Source organism: Thunnus albacares, chromosome 14 (assembly GCF_914725855.1).
Source record: "Thunnus albacares chromosome 14, fThuAlb1.1, whole genome shotgun sequence".
NCBI lineage: Eukaryota > Metazoa > Chordata > Actinopteri > Scombriformes > Scombridae > Thunnus > Thunnus albacares.
Genome location: NC_058119.1, coordinates 24242531 through 24259580, shown reverse-complemented (window position 1 = coordinate 24259580; position 17050 = coordinate 24242531). Strand labels below are relative to the sequence as shown.

Genomic DNA, 17050 nt, shown 5'->3' with positions numbered 1-17050 from the left:
GTGTGTGTGTGTGTGTCCATGTTATCAGCTGGAGAGGCCCAAGCCTTTCCCATTTAACTCTCCATCCGTCTAAGTAGGTGCTTTGCTGTTTAGCATGCATAAGGTATAATTTAATTAAATTAAAGCGGGCTTCATTCTTCCAGGGAAGTGGCTAATGTGGGGGCAACAGAATGATTTGGGCAGAGGGAGAGGAGGGGGACACATTAGCTGTTTAAAGGGTGTAGCGTTCAAAGCGCAAATCAGTTAGTCCAAGTTTTTTTTTTAATAAACTAAAATCATGTCTTGCTCAAGGCTGCGCAAGTCAGGGCTTTGTACAACAGCACAACTCTATGTAGCGCTGAAATGATTGATTTGTTGAAAAAAATTGTGACAAGCTACATTTGGACTATATGAATCATTTTAGGGGTCGGGTACGGCAGGTTCCTGGAAGCAACAAATCCAAACTTCATATTAGATGCTAAACTTTTATTCCAAAAATCTACTGAGTAGCAGCTGGTGAGACTCGTCAACAGAGGCTCAACCTTCTCCAAGAGATTTCTTTTCATCCTTTAAAATTCAGAAATAAAGTCCCACTGCAACTCACATCACAGATTAAAGCTTTAATTCAATTAAAATCAGGCCAAGAAGGATTTTTTTAAAAACATAAGTACTGTCATCAACTGAATAATAAACTCTAACGTCATACATACAGTATGTGCTTACTTACTTATTTATTCTCATCAGTAAAACCTTTCTACCTTGCATATATCTCCCAATATGAAATCTCTTTTCATTAATTCATAATATGGAAACAGTTAAGTATAGGAAATCATAGGTGAAGTTGGAACTGAGGGCTTTTTTACTGTTGCAATAATAAAAACACATTCTAAACAGGTGTCAGCTAAATACGACACATATAAAAAAACATACAAATCAACACAAGGATATATTAGCTGCACCACATTATATTGACAACAGTTCTATGTGGATATTTCTTAAGAATTTAAACCCATAGCATGCATTCACAAGTGTAAATGCATAAATACCTGCATATCCACAGCTACAGTGACTGTTGTTACTGAACAATGTGTTGGATACTTGTTTGGAGTGTGTGTGTGTGTGTGTGTTTGTGTGTGTGTGTGTGTGTGTGTGTGTGTGTGTGTGTGTGTGTGTGTGTGTGTGTAACCCTGTTCTCTTGACCTATGCTCTCCCTCCTGCCATCCCTAATTGTAGCCCACAGTGACTGGTTCTTTCATCTAAGGTCACAGGTTCAGTTTTCTCTCTTTCTCTCCCTCCCTCGTCTTCTCAGTCACTTTCTCTCTCTCACACACACACACAATCTCTCCCTCTTTTTGTGTCCATTTGTTTTTCTCCTGTTTAGCCACATTCTCTCTTTTTCATTCTTTCTCTCTGCTCGTCCTTTATATTTCTCTGTTTCTCTGTCGCATCTCGTCTTTCACTTTCAGTTCTCTCCATCTTATCTTGCCGTCTGTCCTACTCTCTGTAGTCTTTGATGGATAATCGGTACTACTAATTGTCTTGAGCCCTCCACCTCCTCCTCCTCCTCCTGATAGGTGGCCTTCACAATTTATCATTAGTCGCAGTGTAGATGTCTTGTTATGTTGTAATGTCCCAACCAACAGCCAGATGGGTAATTAATGAGCTTTTCTAACAAATATCTAGGGCAAGGATGTTATTATTATTGCAGCAATAGGATTTTTTTTTTTTTTTTAGTCTCTCTCTTGGTCTTTTAGTTTTTCTTACTGTTATTATTTTAATCGAGAAGTGTGTGTCTGTCTGTGTCTATTCGCTTCAGGTCTTCTCATCCATTAGCAGATGAGAATAGTAATTTCACACCGGCCTGGCCAGGCTAATTATCAGGATCCACACTAGGTTTGGGAGAAGTCTGTGTGTGTTTGTGTGAATCTGTGTGTATTTCTTTGCAAAACTGTAAAGCAAAAATACGTGTGTGCTGTGTGTTCAAGTATGCAGCACCTGTGCACTTTAGCATTCTTTTGAACATTTGTGTGTGTGTGTGTGTGTGTGTGTGTGTGTGTGCGTGCTTGTGGTATGCGTTAAAAAGTGCACGCAAATGCCTTGGTGTTTTCCAGGTAAGAGAGTTCCCCTGCTCACTGACTCGTTGTGATTCCTATAATTGGGTCCTGTTTGATTTTTGCCGACCAGCACCCCGACCACCTCCTCCTCCTCCCCTCTTCTCTCTCTCTGTTCCATCGCTCCCTCTCCTCCTCCTCCTCCTCCTCCTCCTCCTCAGGAGTGGAGGGGACTCCTGGGTCTCTGCTGTTGTGACCCGCGGGTGTCATCTACTCCCATCTGCTGTCCTCTGATCCTGACTTGACTGCATTCATGTCCTCATTTTCTCCTCCGTACATTCTTTCTTTCTTTCTTTTATTTGTGTCACTGATGGTTGAAACAAGGCCGTCTGGCTGAGCCTTGGCACTCATAAACTTTCCAAAACTGAGAAACATGTTGTGTCTGAATAATCAATTTCCTCCAAGAGGTACTGAAGAAAAGAGTTTATCAAAGGGACACAATAACGGCTATTTCTTACCTGGCTGTTGGCCCTAATTTCCAAACAGTGACAGCTGGAAAGATGAATGTTGCCTGGCATATTTAGGCAGCCAACATGAGTTATTATAGCAAAATTTGAGTTTCATAATCCAAAATCTCACATTATTGACTCAAATTGCAGCATTACTTATAATAAATGTATCCAATCTAACATAATCCTGTAATCATTTGATAATATTACAAGTCCAGCATACAAATATCCTAATTTAGGCCCCTGTGGTTTAAAACATCTCTTGGGTTCAACCATTGAAAAGGCTACCAGTGAACGGCTGTCTTTGCAGCAAATATAGAAAAAGAAATCTATTTTGAAAATGCAAATATGGCCTTGTTCACTCTCCTTTTTTTTTGTCCACATTTTGTCCTTTACTCCCCCCTCCTCCTCCTCCTCCTCCTCCTGTCCTCTCTCCTTTTCAACTTTCTCCCAGCAGTAATAGTTTTTCTCCAGGTCTCATTTTAATGTGGCTGGCGTCCCTTTCTTCTCCTAGCTCTCCCTTTTCTCTTCTCTCTTCTTCCTCCTCTTCCTACAACCCCCCCCTCCCTCCCTCCCTCCGTCCTTTCTCTTGCTCTCTCTCTCTCTTCTTTTTGAAGAATCTGCACCTAATGAAACTAAATAGTTTGGTGGGGAGTTTCTTTGTACTGTGTGTGTTGGAGTGTGTGGGTATGTGTCGTGGCTGAATTGGCTGGAGTGGAGATCAAAGGCAGTCTCCAAATTGAGTGTGTGTGTGTGTGTGTGCATATGTGTGTGTGTGTGTGTGTGTTAACGAGCAAGTGAAAGACCGCTCTCTCAATTGCATCACAAGAGCTGATCAAGCCATCAGAGAGGAAAGCTGTAATACACACACACACTTACAGACCTCCACTGAACACATATACCTCCCTTTCTATCTCTCTTTGTCAAGTCATCACATGCCTCATGCTCATGTTTGACCAAATAATTTCCACTGTACAAGACTGGAAGTGTCAGATATTTTTTTTTATGTCCACCTTGTAGCACCAGTCTCCCTCTCTCTTTGTCTTAAAGCCACTCTGTATGAATAAAATATGAAGGATAAAGTCCTCAGACGAGAGAATATTTAATGTTCATATGAAATTACAGTAATCCCACCACTTTACTAAGTGTCTAAAGAATTTGTTTTAGCTTGAGTGGAAAGTTTAATTACTTTGGACATGTGTGTGCCTTTTGTGTGATTTAAATGTGTTCACAAGTATATGCACGTGTGTGTACATACATTTAATATTCATGATATTTTAGTGTCTTTATGCGGTTCAGGTTTTCGTACTTGTGACTTTACATATCTCTGATTTTCCTGCTGACCAAATTGTCCCAGAGACTCCACTCAGGAATATGTATTTGCACTTCCACTGCATCTGAAGAACCATTAACTTTTAGGCAAATTAGACAAATAACAGATTAAAGACACCATTTGTTGTAGTTTTTTTTTTTGCTTTAATACATAACCTATTGATACAATAAGCAAAGAGAGTTTCTTTTATAAACTGCTCAAGAAATCAGCTTCAAAACTGTCATTTAGATAGAAAATGTTTTTTCAGTCCCGAATCCTGTTGATACTTGCAACTACGAGGACTTCCATGCAGCCTGAATGGATGCTATTCAGACATTGTGGCTGCCTGTTAGTGTTGCAAACTCCACCCTGACAGTTCCCGGCCCATTAGAAAATACTTGCTTTAGGGCTGAAACTTTGGCTCAGCAACCGGTGCAAAACCGGTGCTAGGTTCCCGCAGTTGAAATGCAGGGACAGTTCCTGAATTCCTAAAAAAAAAAAAAAAAAAAAAAAAAAAAGAAAGGTTGTGCAGTCAAAAAGGGCCATAAGTGAGGAAGTGAGTTTTATTGTCATAAAAGGTGAAATTATACAGTGCAAATACTAATAATACAAATTCACAGTGACATATGTTGGTATGCATTTTAGCAAAAACTTGTCGTCTTTTTAAATTCAGCAGCCACTTCTTTCAAAACAGACAAATTTATGTGAGAAGCATTCTCTGGATGACTCTGATATAATTGACAGTAGCCCATATCGCACCAAGGTATCGACGATATCAGAGCTTTTTCAAAGGGAGGGGGGGCTTATTTTGTGATGATGCCCCTTTTTGCTTGTAAAGTATGTTGTGCAGTGACAAGTGACTTGTGTTTTTCTGCTGCCCACTGTCACAAAGTTCAGCTCATGTTTCCCCCCCCCCCCCATCTCTCTCTCTCTCTTTCTCTCTCACTTTCTTCGTCTCTGTGTCTCTCTCTCTCTTACCAGTAATTATCCTGTCAATTTAAAGGGCAAAACCTTCCCATCTTACTCGTCTGTCAGAGTGACAGGCTCCTCTGACTTTTGTGTGTGTGTGTGTGTGTGTGTGTGTGTGTGTGTGTGTGTGTGTGTGTGTGTGTGTGTGTGTGTGTTTGTGAGTGTGTTGAGTAGTCTCCGTGCTCCACTCTTCCTGTTCTACCTGTCCTACTGTAAAAGTGTCCTTTGTTAAGCATACACAAACACTTACACACACACACACACACACACACACACACACACACACACACACACACACACAGAGTGGAAGACAGCTCAACATTCAAATCTGAAACCACAGTTAAACAGAACTTAAAAAGTCAAACACAAATTTATTTACCCAGAAAATGTTTCCCACGCACACATAAAGAAGTTGTTTTATTCTATACAAATGCAAACAGTTTTATAGCATGGAACAATACCACAAACTACATTTATAGCCTTAGCAAGTCTGAAACACCTGTCCCTACATGGCCCTTTATACAAATACGCACAGTTCAATAGGAAAACACATACAGGATAGAACAGACATTCAAGACAAAAGACAAAGAATGGCACAATAAAAATACCGTAAAACAACTTAATGAAAATCACCTGATCATTTCTGACTATATGACATAAATATATCCCTTTTTTTTATGTTTCAATTTGAGTTTAAAATGGTATCAGTCATTAACACATACACACCACAAACATACACAGGAACACACACACACACAGTCATAAAAATGTACACATATCATGTATGACCTAAAGCTTAGTTTTACAACCGCAAACCGCACCAACATGACAGCTCTGCTCAAAACACACACACACACACTAATATTTAAACCCTCACACTTACACACCACTCCTGGACCATTCAGTTTGTGCACACACACACACACACTTACACGTATACACAGGTACACAGCCTGCACTTCCACACCACTTCCACTCTAACATCTCAGATTTATATTTATGAACATATAACACACACACACACGCACACACACACAGACACACAGACCCCTATCATGGGCACGCACCCGTCGAATCATAATTAGGCCGTGTCCTGGTTCTTTGATAGCCATGTACAGTGGCTCTTCTTTAATTCTTTATCAAATGCATTGATCGCTGTGGGCCTCGCACGCCCATTGATCCGCGCACTCCGTCTGGAGCCAGCCGATAAGCTCTCTCTCTCCCTCTCTCTCTCTCTCTCTCTCTCTCCCCCTTTCTCACTCTCTCTTTCTCTCTTTTTACCAAAATTTGAGCAATAGGGGGTTTTGAAAGTAATAGATTTCTACATTTGGTACATGTAATATTTTTTTTACATTTTCTTATATTATTGTTAAAATTGATTGCGATGAAATTACAGTACGCAGATAAGACTGTAACTGAGCCAACTGGAATCCTCTGTTGTGTTTTTCAAGACGAAGACCACATTTCCCATAAACCCCATTGCTCCCTGCCACAAAGAAGATGTTTCTGTTTGTGCATCTCCCCGTCTTACATCATCCCTCCCTCCAAACGTGATCTTATGGCAAATAGTAAAACTGTAGCATAGAGACCAGCAGAGGCTATTTATTATTTCTAATTATTACTGTAACGACATTCTTTATGATCAGATTTTACATGTTTTGATTCAAATCAACTGTTGGCTTATTTGAAATATAAACAGTAGAAATTATGAGGACCAAGAGCTGAGAATTTCTAATTCACTGCTTTGACTCTCACTGGTGGTACCCGCCTTTACATCTGGATAATCTGATAATCAGTACAGTGTCATGGAAATGTTGTCAGCTGCAAAAGCCAAGTTTGCCCCTTTTTAATTGGTCTAAAGATGTCTTCTAAATATAGTGATAATTAGCCTCTTTGCCAACTGTTGTAGAAACCAGGAAGCTAGTTTGTGATCTTTAGTACTTTATTCTTTCTCATATAACAATGTACTTCCCCAGCAAAGATCTTCTTATGGTAGACATGGTGGTTATATGTTGTTGTATTAGATTATTTGGTATATTAACATAAAGTAACTACTGTAGGTGTTTCCTGTGTATTGGTTTTTGCGGTAGGATAGCTTTGAATGAAGTACCAGCAGTTTTACCACTGACTGACTGAACTCTACCTGCATCTGCATCGTGTGCCATCATGCATCTGGATCATCATTCTGGCATTTGAATCCGTGTTTTACGAGTGTGTGATTACATAGCAATGTGACTGGTTTTGTGTGTGTGTGTGTGCTCTGTAGCTCTTTAGCATCTGTGTGTGTGTGCCTGGACAAGATAGAGACCTAAAGCACCTCTTGACTGTGAATTAGCCTGTCATGACAAATGTCTGGAACTGCATGACTGGCTGCCAGACTGGCTGGCTATCTGGGAGGTTGGCAAACCCTTTTAGATAGTGATTGTGTGTGCATCCCTGTGTGTATGTGTGTGTGTGTGTGTGTGTGGCATCACTCTGTGCCCACGCCAGGTCTCTGTACATGGCCAGTGGTGCGTGCCCTCCCTCCCTCTTTCTCCTTGCCCAGAAAAGAGCAACCAAGGCGACAACCTGCTCCCTCTGATCAAAAAGAGCTTCCAGAGCGGAGAGGGGTCCTCACCCCGACGCCAAGCCCACAGAGGAGCCCTCTGTCTCAGTCTCGCACTCAACCGTTTAGCCTCTCTTCCCCTGGAGGTTCCCAGCAGTCAATGGAAGACACAGTACACGATTGTTCTTGCTGTCGCCATTTAAAAAAAGAAAAGTCTCTTCTCCTCCTGAGCTTCCATTCTTAAAGCAGTGCTACCCACTGACCACCAGCTGACACGCTCTCTCTCCTCCTTTTTTCCACTTCTTTTTTCATCCTGGCTTTGATCGTGTAACGACGAGGCTAGTTTGGTTTGTGTGTTCCGCTGTTTCCCAAAGTTGCGTCCCCATGGCTTTTACATCCACTAGTTGTTAGTCCTGCATTGCCAAATAAAAGGGTTGTGTGTTTTTATTTTTTCTGTTACGTATGATCTCCGTCACCACTTCCCAAGTTGGAAATAGCGAGCGTGATCATCACTTTGGGTTGGCGTAATGTCCACTGGGTGGCATTGCATCACCACTTGGTTAACAAGTCTCCTCTAGGAATGAAAAAAGTTCTGGCATATCGTGTTTCAACAGAACAATGAGTAGTAATTGGGATGTCAGTGTTGGTAATAGTTAGGTGACAGTCATCCAATCTCAAAAGGTTTGACAAAGACTTGGAAATTTTAAGCACCCAAAAAGATGTTTGGAAATAATGCTCCCTCGCCAACATCTGCATTATTTAGAACTTTAAATGACCTTAATATAATACTAGTGGTTAATTTGCATAAGAGAGAGAAATGTGTAAGATAAAGTCTGTTTTTCTTCTTGCAAGTTGTATTTGTGGTCGCTTCTTTTCTGTCTCTGCTACATTATTTTTTCTTAGCTGACTGAGCTTCATGTGCATTTGCAATGTATAAGAAACTCTTCTTGTACACTTGCTCTCCTCTCTCCTGTCCTTCCAAACATATCCTCATATTTTCTAATCAGTAGCTCTATAGCTGACTGAGCTAGGCGCTAGTCAGATGCATTTTTCTGTAGCGTTAATCCTAGCCTCTGGATAGGCAAAGTCAATTTCCCCATTTCCTGTCCCCAAAATGGCCGACAACAATAATGCAGTGGGATGTTTTGGAGTACATGCGGGCCCAAGCTGTATGCATATATACACAGACACACACATACAGGCACACTTTAACTGGTAGTTGTATCCATATCTGTAAAGGCCAGATTGGATATCAGAACCAGTCCATAGCCAGAAGGCCATCTGTGACATTACTGTTTATCATATTACATTTATAAAAGCAGGGAGACGCCTGCATAGAAATCATAGTAAGAGAGAAGGAAGTGAGAATGATAATAAAGAAATATTGAAAGAAAACAACACCGTAAATACAAAGTAGGATAGATGGATGACATATTCCTGCAATACAACAATACTATTCCACACATTTGTCTCAGATCAGTCGCTCTCTCTGGTCAGCCATTAAAATCTAAGCTAAAAAATGCAAGAAATTAAATTGAACAGACAGGTTGACCCCAGAGGCCTCAGCACATGCATTTATGGTGAAGTGGACCTCTGTGTTAACCCATTTCAGTCAGTATCTCAGTTGACTTTGCAGTCAACTCATAAAATCCTCACACCTGCTCACTCAGGATCATTCCTACAAACTTCTCAAACAGTGTATTTTAGGCCATCTGTCCTTGCATACTTTATGTTGTGACTCCTCTTGTTTTAAGTCTTTATTTTAACCTATTTCTACGCATCCATTTTTATTTAATATTACAGAAAAAAAATTACCCACTTGATTTATTTTATGACAAGTAAGTTTTTCTAGTAGTGTATGTCTTGTGGTGTTCCACAGGGGTCAATCTGAGGTCCTCTATTGTTTTGTGTTTACATCATGTTCTCTGATCACATAAAAGTAAACACAAATTGAATTTCCACTGTTATACTGAGCATGCTTATTAGATATAAAGTGTTGGATGTCACAGGACTTCCTAGAGCTTAATCCAAATCCATGATGAAGTCATTTGGCCTTCAAAGTTTTGTCATCAACCTAAAATTAATACTTCAAGTTCTCTGTCGATCTTAGTTTTGATGCTCGACCTTCCCTTTGTCAGTCATGTTTGGAAAATCTTTTTTACAATCGACCAACATAACCATGATTGAGTTGTTTTAGGATATCTTGTCTTTTTTTACTTGTAACTTTGTAACACTTTGTAACTTGGTTTTTGAGGGTACGTAACAAAGTTTCTAGATTTCAGGCTCCCATTTTCTTTCAAATTAGAAATCATGATTCCCTGCTTCGATGCCTGGAACAGGGCTGAATGAGAGCTGAGAAAGAAGTATCATAATGCTCGACGCTTGATACTTTACTTTTTTTAGTATCAACAATAATTTCTTCTCTGGTTTTCCACCTCACTCTTTGTCACTCTCTCTACTTCACTCTGCCATGGTCTCTCTCTCTCTCTCTCTCTCTCTCTCTCTCCGTCTCTCTCTCTCTCTTTATCAGTCTCTCTCTAAGGTGTGTTCCCATCTCCCTGTGGGCATCCCCTTGGGCTCCCTCACTCACACACGCACATATACACAGAGTGCATTAGGGTTGCTGTCATTTACAATACAGCCCCATTGTCCCATCCTAACAATGGCTACAAACAAACAATTGACATGGAAATGGAGAGATGTAGCTCATTAGCGGGCGCTGCTTGTTTTGTTAATGGATAAATGGGTGGCTTCAATAGGCCAGCCCTAAAACCCCTGCCTCAATATGGAGAAGCCTGATTAACAGGAAACCACAGGGAGGGAGAACAGTGACAGAGAAATGCTGCTCCGCTCTCCCTTGGGTCGTATGTGGTTGTGTATATTTGGAAGGGGAGGGGTGCAAGGTGGAGTTTTTAGAGTGTGTAGGTGTTGTGTGTGTGTTTGTGCTTAAGTTGGGTCATGTAAGACGAGTTTGTGTGTGTGTGTGTTAGTGCGCAGTGATGTTTGTGTTAGTTTGTGTGCCTCGTAACCTCTTAAATCATGCAGGCAGGATTCAAAACAGTATTTTTTCCACCATAGTCTCACCCAGAATTATTGACTTGTCTAGTGCATTACTCTTCGGCTGCCGCAACTTGTTTAAAAAATAGATAAAATAAAATAAATAAATAAAATAAAATCAGTATGCTTCCTCATAACTTTCCCCCCATCTGCTTTTCAGAGTAGCTTTGAATTAATGATATGTTTCTTGCTGTTCCCTTTTTATCTGTTTTGTGTCCCTTATTTTCTGAAAATCACTTTGTATCAGTCTTATCAAGAGTACATTTTAAATTACCTGTCTTGGACATTTGTGTATCTCTGCTTGGTTACCATATGTTGCTTGCTGTGCATTGAATGTGTGCTCAGTGGGGTCGTCATCAGTTAAGTGTTTGTCAATTGACATCATCAAGGTTTTCCTGTTTGCTCTGTGAGTGTGTGTATGTGTGTGGTGGCCTGTGCTATCAGTAGGATCAGATTGGATCGGCCTGAAAATGGCATTTCTGCCATTACTCTGATGGTGATGGCTCAATACTCTGTCTGTCTAGTACCAAGATGATGTTTTTGTGTGTGTGTGTGTGTGTGTGTGTCTATACAGTCCTAACTCCATAATGCAGTAAGGTGTGTGTATCCATTTTGATAACAAAACTTTAATTTTGATTATGTTGTAGTTTGTTTGTCTGTGAAGGTTTTATGTTGTGAATTAGTGAGTATAGTGTCTGTCATATCTTTTTACAGTGTTCATTCTTAAAATAGTCATAATGTAACAATATGAAATTGTATAATCATTAACTGGTATGAAATACAAACGTGTTTGTGGCCACTAATTATGTAACACTTTCTCTAAAATGAAGGATTTCATCTGTTACAATTGTTTTCTCTGGATCTCAGTGAGTGTTATGATCCTGTTTGCATCGGAAACATCCATAACATTTACCTGCACCTGAGCAAGAATGACTTGAATAATTTTATTCATGTTTTTGTGCATATTTATGTCTGTGTGCAGGAGCGGGATGCAGAGCGGCGGAGACAGCTGAGAGAGCGAGCCAGGCAGTTGATAGCTGAGGCTCGATCCGGAGTCAAGATGTCTGACATGAGCCTGCTGGACCCATCCAGCACTGAGAGAGTCAAGGGCAGCAAGGCTAGCCCTGCTGGAGGTCAGCACACACCTCAACACACACACACACACACATGCACACACACACAAGTCAGCAAACATAAACACATACACGTAATGGGCACACAGCATTCTCATTTAGACTTTATTTATCCCCATGAACATACTTTCAGAGTTTGATTAAAATGCCATAAAAAAAAAAAATAACACACACACTTTCTAACACTCACACAACTCACTAATACTCATTAACTATAATACAAAAGAAAAGTCACACTAGCATGCTTTTGACATACACTCACTTCCTTCATCCACACACGCTACGACTCACACATTTCCATTATGCTCTCTAAAGGGGTTCTGCCTAATCCTCAGAGAAAAACAAAATGTCATTTGACAACGGCCGCGGGTCTAAAAAGCACCACCCTCATATTCAGAGCAGCAATTTACCCTGTGACTCCTCCCTCGTCTCATTCGCCCAGTAATTGTTAATCAACACAACACATTGTGCGGCCAAATTATGCTCAAAATACCAAACACTTCTAATAACAGCTTGCAGGGGTAGAAAATTCCGCCATGCACATTTCCCACTGCTTTCCATTTCCTTGAAATTGGGGTTATTATGATGATGACCATTATTAGGCCTCTCTAGTCATTTGTTTCCGATATACCTCAACATTACACCCCTCTTTCGGTTGTACTGTTCAGGTAGATTGAGTGCAGTGTATGGAAATGAAAGGTGTGAGTGTAGACAGATGAGGACGGAGAGCGTGCAGAAGGCAGGGAAATGAAAAGTGTAACTGTGCTCAAGAAGAAGGAGAGAAGAAGCCTCTTGATATTCTAAAAGTAGGGATCAAGGAAGGATGACTTCCTGTGGGTCCCACAGATGAGGAAGAGAGGGAGAGATTAGCAAACATTGAGACATGGCCTCTTATAGGTTGTGAATGGACAGAGAGGGGTTCAAGGTATAAGTGACAAAATTACAAATAGAAAGTCAGAAGGAACATGATAGCCTGAGAGTGATGTTGGGTTCCTTTTTAAGTTGAGAGAAGAGATAAACGAACAAAACGAAAACTAACAAACCCTAACCAACAAGGAGGAGTGAGAACAGCAACTGAAGAAAGACAGCGAGGCAGAGGGAGGGTTAGCACTTGATTTATTTGCTCTTTCAGCTTTTCTGAATTGGACTAATTGTTGATCTCATTAAAAATGGAGTTGGAGGAAAGAACGGAACAAGGGTGGCGGAGGAGGAGGAGGTGAGGAGAAGAGAGAAATGCTGTGGGCTGTGATACACAAGGCCTGCCGAGCAGAACGGCTAATCCTAGCCCCCACACTCTCTCTCTCTCTCTCTCTCTCTCTCTCTCTCTCTTTCTCTCTGTCTTTCTCTCTCTCTCCCCTCAACACCATTCACGGTCCTTTAATGCAGCCCGGGCTGCCCCCTCCAAGTGTCTGCCCGCAAAGAAACTTTCCAAACTCCATCACCATGGCCTCCCATTAATTAGGCCCCAGCCAGCCACGCAGGAACAGCGCTTGCTAGCACGCTCCGCATCGCAGCTAGCAAATTAAAAAAAAAAAAAAAAAAAAAAAAGGAAATGTTGTTATTTTGATTCTCTCGCCTTCTCTCTTTGTTCTCGGTCTCTCTCCCCACCAAGAAGTAAATAGCAGAGGAGGGAGCTTGCGATGTCAGACGCTGTTTACTGATTGTTTTGTTTTAATCCATGGTGGGTTATCCATGCAGCTAGAGCAGCTCAGGTCTCCATTTGAGTTTCTTCAACATTTCTTTTCTTTTGTTCCTAATGTGGAGACACTGTTGTTTCTATTGAGCCCCTCAGGAGACTTAATGGAATATGTGCTTTCATGTTTTTGTGGTTTTTGTTTGCCCTGCCTCTTTTATCTGGAACAAGAAAGGCAGGCTACAGATCTTTGAATGAGGGAAATTAAACAGAGGTCTTAGTTTCACTTTGTGTGTTAGATATGTGTACGCCCGTGCACATAAACAGATAGACACCAATCAGTCAAAGTCCCTCATTGTCACTCAGTAGTCTTCTGCCTTTTCATAGCATAAACTCAGTTAGATACAAGATTGGTTAGTAGGATTGTTTCCATTAATGAGCTCTACACAGTACCATGCAACAATTTACCCAGTTTCCAATAGTGCACCAAATATTAGGGCGACTATCTATTTGATGATAGTCAACATGCCATCAAGTTAGTGTGATGCTGAAGGAGAGATACAGACTTAAGAGATGACAACATGTTATGTCTACATTTTGAGACGTTTAATAATGCATGTCACTTAACATGTTCTCTTAGTACAGACTAATGTTAACACGAACTAACGTTTTTTTTTTCTCTGCACTCCTCCCATTTTCTTCCTTATATTCCTTTAACACCTATACTTTTTCTTTTATTAACTTCACTCACTTCCTCCCTTCACGCTTTAACTCTTCACTTTCCTTCCTTGCCTCCTTGACTCACTCCTTTCATTCATATCTCCTTTCCTCTGTCCCACTCAATACCTGCAGATGTTTTGGACGGAGTGGGTCATCATGAGGGTGACGGTGTTGATGGTGAAAGGGGTGAGGATGAGGAAGAGGGGAGGGCTGAGGAGGAGCAGTTCCATTTTGGTGGTGGTGGTGATGATGATGATGATGATACTGTTGCTGCTACCACGTCTGCGTCTGCCCTGGTTACTAACCCACTGCCACTGGAGGCCCCTCTTCCAGCTACTTCCAGCACCCAGGGGCCCCTGGAGCTTACTAACCCCAGCTCTGAGCTATCCTCTTTGGGTAAAATCACTGGCTGAGGCTGTGTGGTGCTGCATGGTTCACTGTCTTCTTTGCCTTTTTTTTTTAACATTTACCTGCCTGCACTTTCTTTACCTTATTTCCTACATTCTCAGTGGTCAGTTTTCAATTGTACATTCACATACTGTACCCCAATCATTTACAATTTCTCCAAATCTCTCTCTCAGTCTCTCACTCATTACTCACTCACTTGTTCAAACTGTATACCTGAATGTGAATGCCGTAAATCACTCACATACTCACTCATGCTCTCTCTTAATGACATATTAGACAAAATATCTGATGGGTAGTTTTTTAAAGTTTAAAGTTGAATGCAGTGGACAGAGGTCTGATGAAGAACTAAATGGAATCCAGAAGATTTGTTGTAATAATGAAATATCAGGTCTAAACAACACTAGAGTGATTCTTTTTTCTCTTGGGTCTTTGTGATACTACACCTTATCTCCTCCACACAGTAAGCACAGCCTTTCAATGCAGGGCAGTGTAAGCCTTTAGTCAAGACCAGTCATTTAGTTTAAACTGCCCTCATCAAAATTTGAACAGGCAGTCGGATCTAAGCTTTACTCAATCACTTATTCACTTTCTTACTCACTTCCACTCTGCCTTCTTCAGTCGTTCAGTCACTCACTTAAGTGCATGCCGTCAACCTTTCAGTGCATCATCATCAATTATCCTCTATTCACTTTCCCCTCTGACTTCTGCATCCTATTGGCTTCGCAAGCTTCGTACATATCGGTGTTTCACTCTGGAGGAACTAACTTACAATATACATTAGTTTAGTGCCGCCATATTGTTGGTGGTGGGGGTTTTTTTCTCCCCCCTTTCATTAGAAACTTCTTTAAGTAGTAATTAATAAAGTCTGAAAAGTGCTCCCCAGACAAAAATAAAATCATATCTTCAGGAAAGCATTTGCCAGAATCTTCAGAGGTAAACTAATTACTTTGTTTTGTTTTTAATTTATTTTATTTGCTCCCTCAATTCCCTGCCGATGTGAGATAGGTGAGAGTACAGTGAGGGACCAGAAGAAACAAACATGAAAACAGACAAATGCTTCCTCGAGCTTTGAAGTGCAGTATCTCTGCTCTATTTGTTTTTTTTTTTTTTCTCACTGTTGGTGTGTTTTCTTTTTTGTTCTTTAATGGAGGCAATTTTATGTGTTCCTGAAAGATGGTGATTGTAACACTAAAGTAGCTGATACCACACTTCATTCTGTAAATGTTTCCCCTCCTAAATTTTCAGTTTTTGTCGTACGTTTCCTGTTACCCAGGTCATTCCCCTCATCTCCTCCGCTGTGTATATGCTGCATTTGTATTTTGTTTTATATCATATATGTATACGAGTCTAAGTGTGTTTCTTTGTGTGTCATTGGGTGTGTGTTTGTGAGAGTGTGTCTTATGTTTGGCGTCTGTATGTATGCATCATGTAATTTTGTGTGTGTGTCTGTTTGTCTTTACCTGCGTTCCAATTCAGATGCTGCGTCCTTTGAAAGACGCAGTCTACAAAGGAGTTTCCTTCATAGACCGCAAAGGCCAAACTGTTGTTAAATAAGACGGTCTGGTCTACAGAGGATTTCCTATTTGCGTCACTAAGTGCCGCTCCTGTCACTTAACCTTGAAAGCTGTAGTTGACATTAGAGACACAGCTAGTAGAAATGGATTTTAATTAAATAATTTTAATTGTCTTTATCTATTTATTTTCTTTTACCATTTATTAGAGGAAATGGAGACGTGCCGATACTTGATGATGTAGCTAGCTACGTTAGTTAGCATCACTAACATCACGTAATTTTATATATTATTTTAACAAAAATTTGAGGTTTCAAGGCCCCCTAGTTTTTTAATATTTGTATCATTAGCTCTTCAAGTGAGTTGAAACCCAATACTTAAATTTAAAAGTGTGATCATCGGCCGCTGTTAGAGTTGGAGACGCCATTCTCTTTTTGGAAAAAATCCAATCATCACCAGCACACAATGAATCTGGGGATAGATTGGGCCGTGAAGGATCCAGCCAATGGATTCTCCAAATTCGGGAAAAGAGGGCCGTATTTCTCGGCCGCATTTAAAGGAGCCTTCGGACAGCCTTGTTGCACCGCTTTGACGCATTCAGTCTTCAAATGCAGCCTTTGAAGGATGCGGCCCCTGAATTGGGACACAGCTTATGTGTGCATGTCACGCGGGGAGGTGACACATGAAACGGTTGCCCTCCTGTTCTTTCATCTTCTTCAGTGCAGTGGTCTGACCTGGCAGGGGAGCTGTGGTTACCAGTCCCTGGAAAATAAAGCTGTACACAAGTACTGGAAGACAGAGACAGAGAGAGAGAGAGAGAAACTGAGGGAGCAGTGAGGGAAGGAAGGAAGGCAGGAAGGAAGGAAAAAGAGGAATAAAGGATAGAACAAACAAATTACGGATGGATGGAGGGAAAGGAAAGGAGGAAGTTAAGTTTGACAGATTGGAACAAGAAGAGGGAGTTAGCAAGAAAATAGAGACGATCATTTTGGAGTAAATAAAGAATAAGAAAGGCGCTAAAAAAAAGGTTTTAATAATAAGAAGAAGAAAATGGGCAGAACAGACCATTATTTTTACATGAATGTGAAGATATTTTGACTCCTAAAAGTGGGTCATCAGCTGTCATTTGAGGACACTTAAGTTTAAAAAAAAAAAAGTGCAACATTAGTTATGATTCTAACACAAGGTAATAAAGTAGTGATTGTTGATTATTTGAATACAGG

The 17050-nt window shown here is 40.7% G+C and overlaps 1 protein-coding gene across 5 annotated transcripts in view; it reads left to right on the top strand.

Annotated features, from left to right (window-relative positions):
• ehbp1 (EH domain binding protein 1) overlaps window positions 1-17050 on the top strand; it is a 156193-nt gene that overhangs the window by 90982 nt on the left and 48161 nt on the right. For 2 of the 5 annotated variants that reach the window (XM_044372578.1, XM_044372576.1), the window contains 2 exons: window positions 11405-11555; window positions 14041-14094. In XM_044372578.1, the coding sequence (XP_044228513.1) occupies window positions 11405-11555; window positions 14041-14094 (205 nt within the window). Of the gene's footprint in view, window positions 1-11404; window positions 11556-14040; window positions 14305-17050 lie in introns of all 5 variants that reach the window. The other 3 variants (XM_044372579.1, XM_044372577.1, XM_044372575.1) reach the window with 2 other exon arrangements.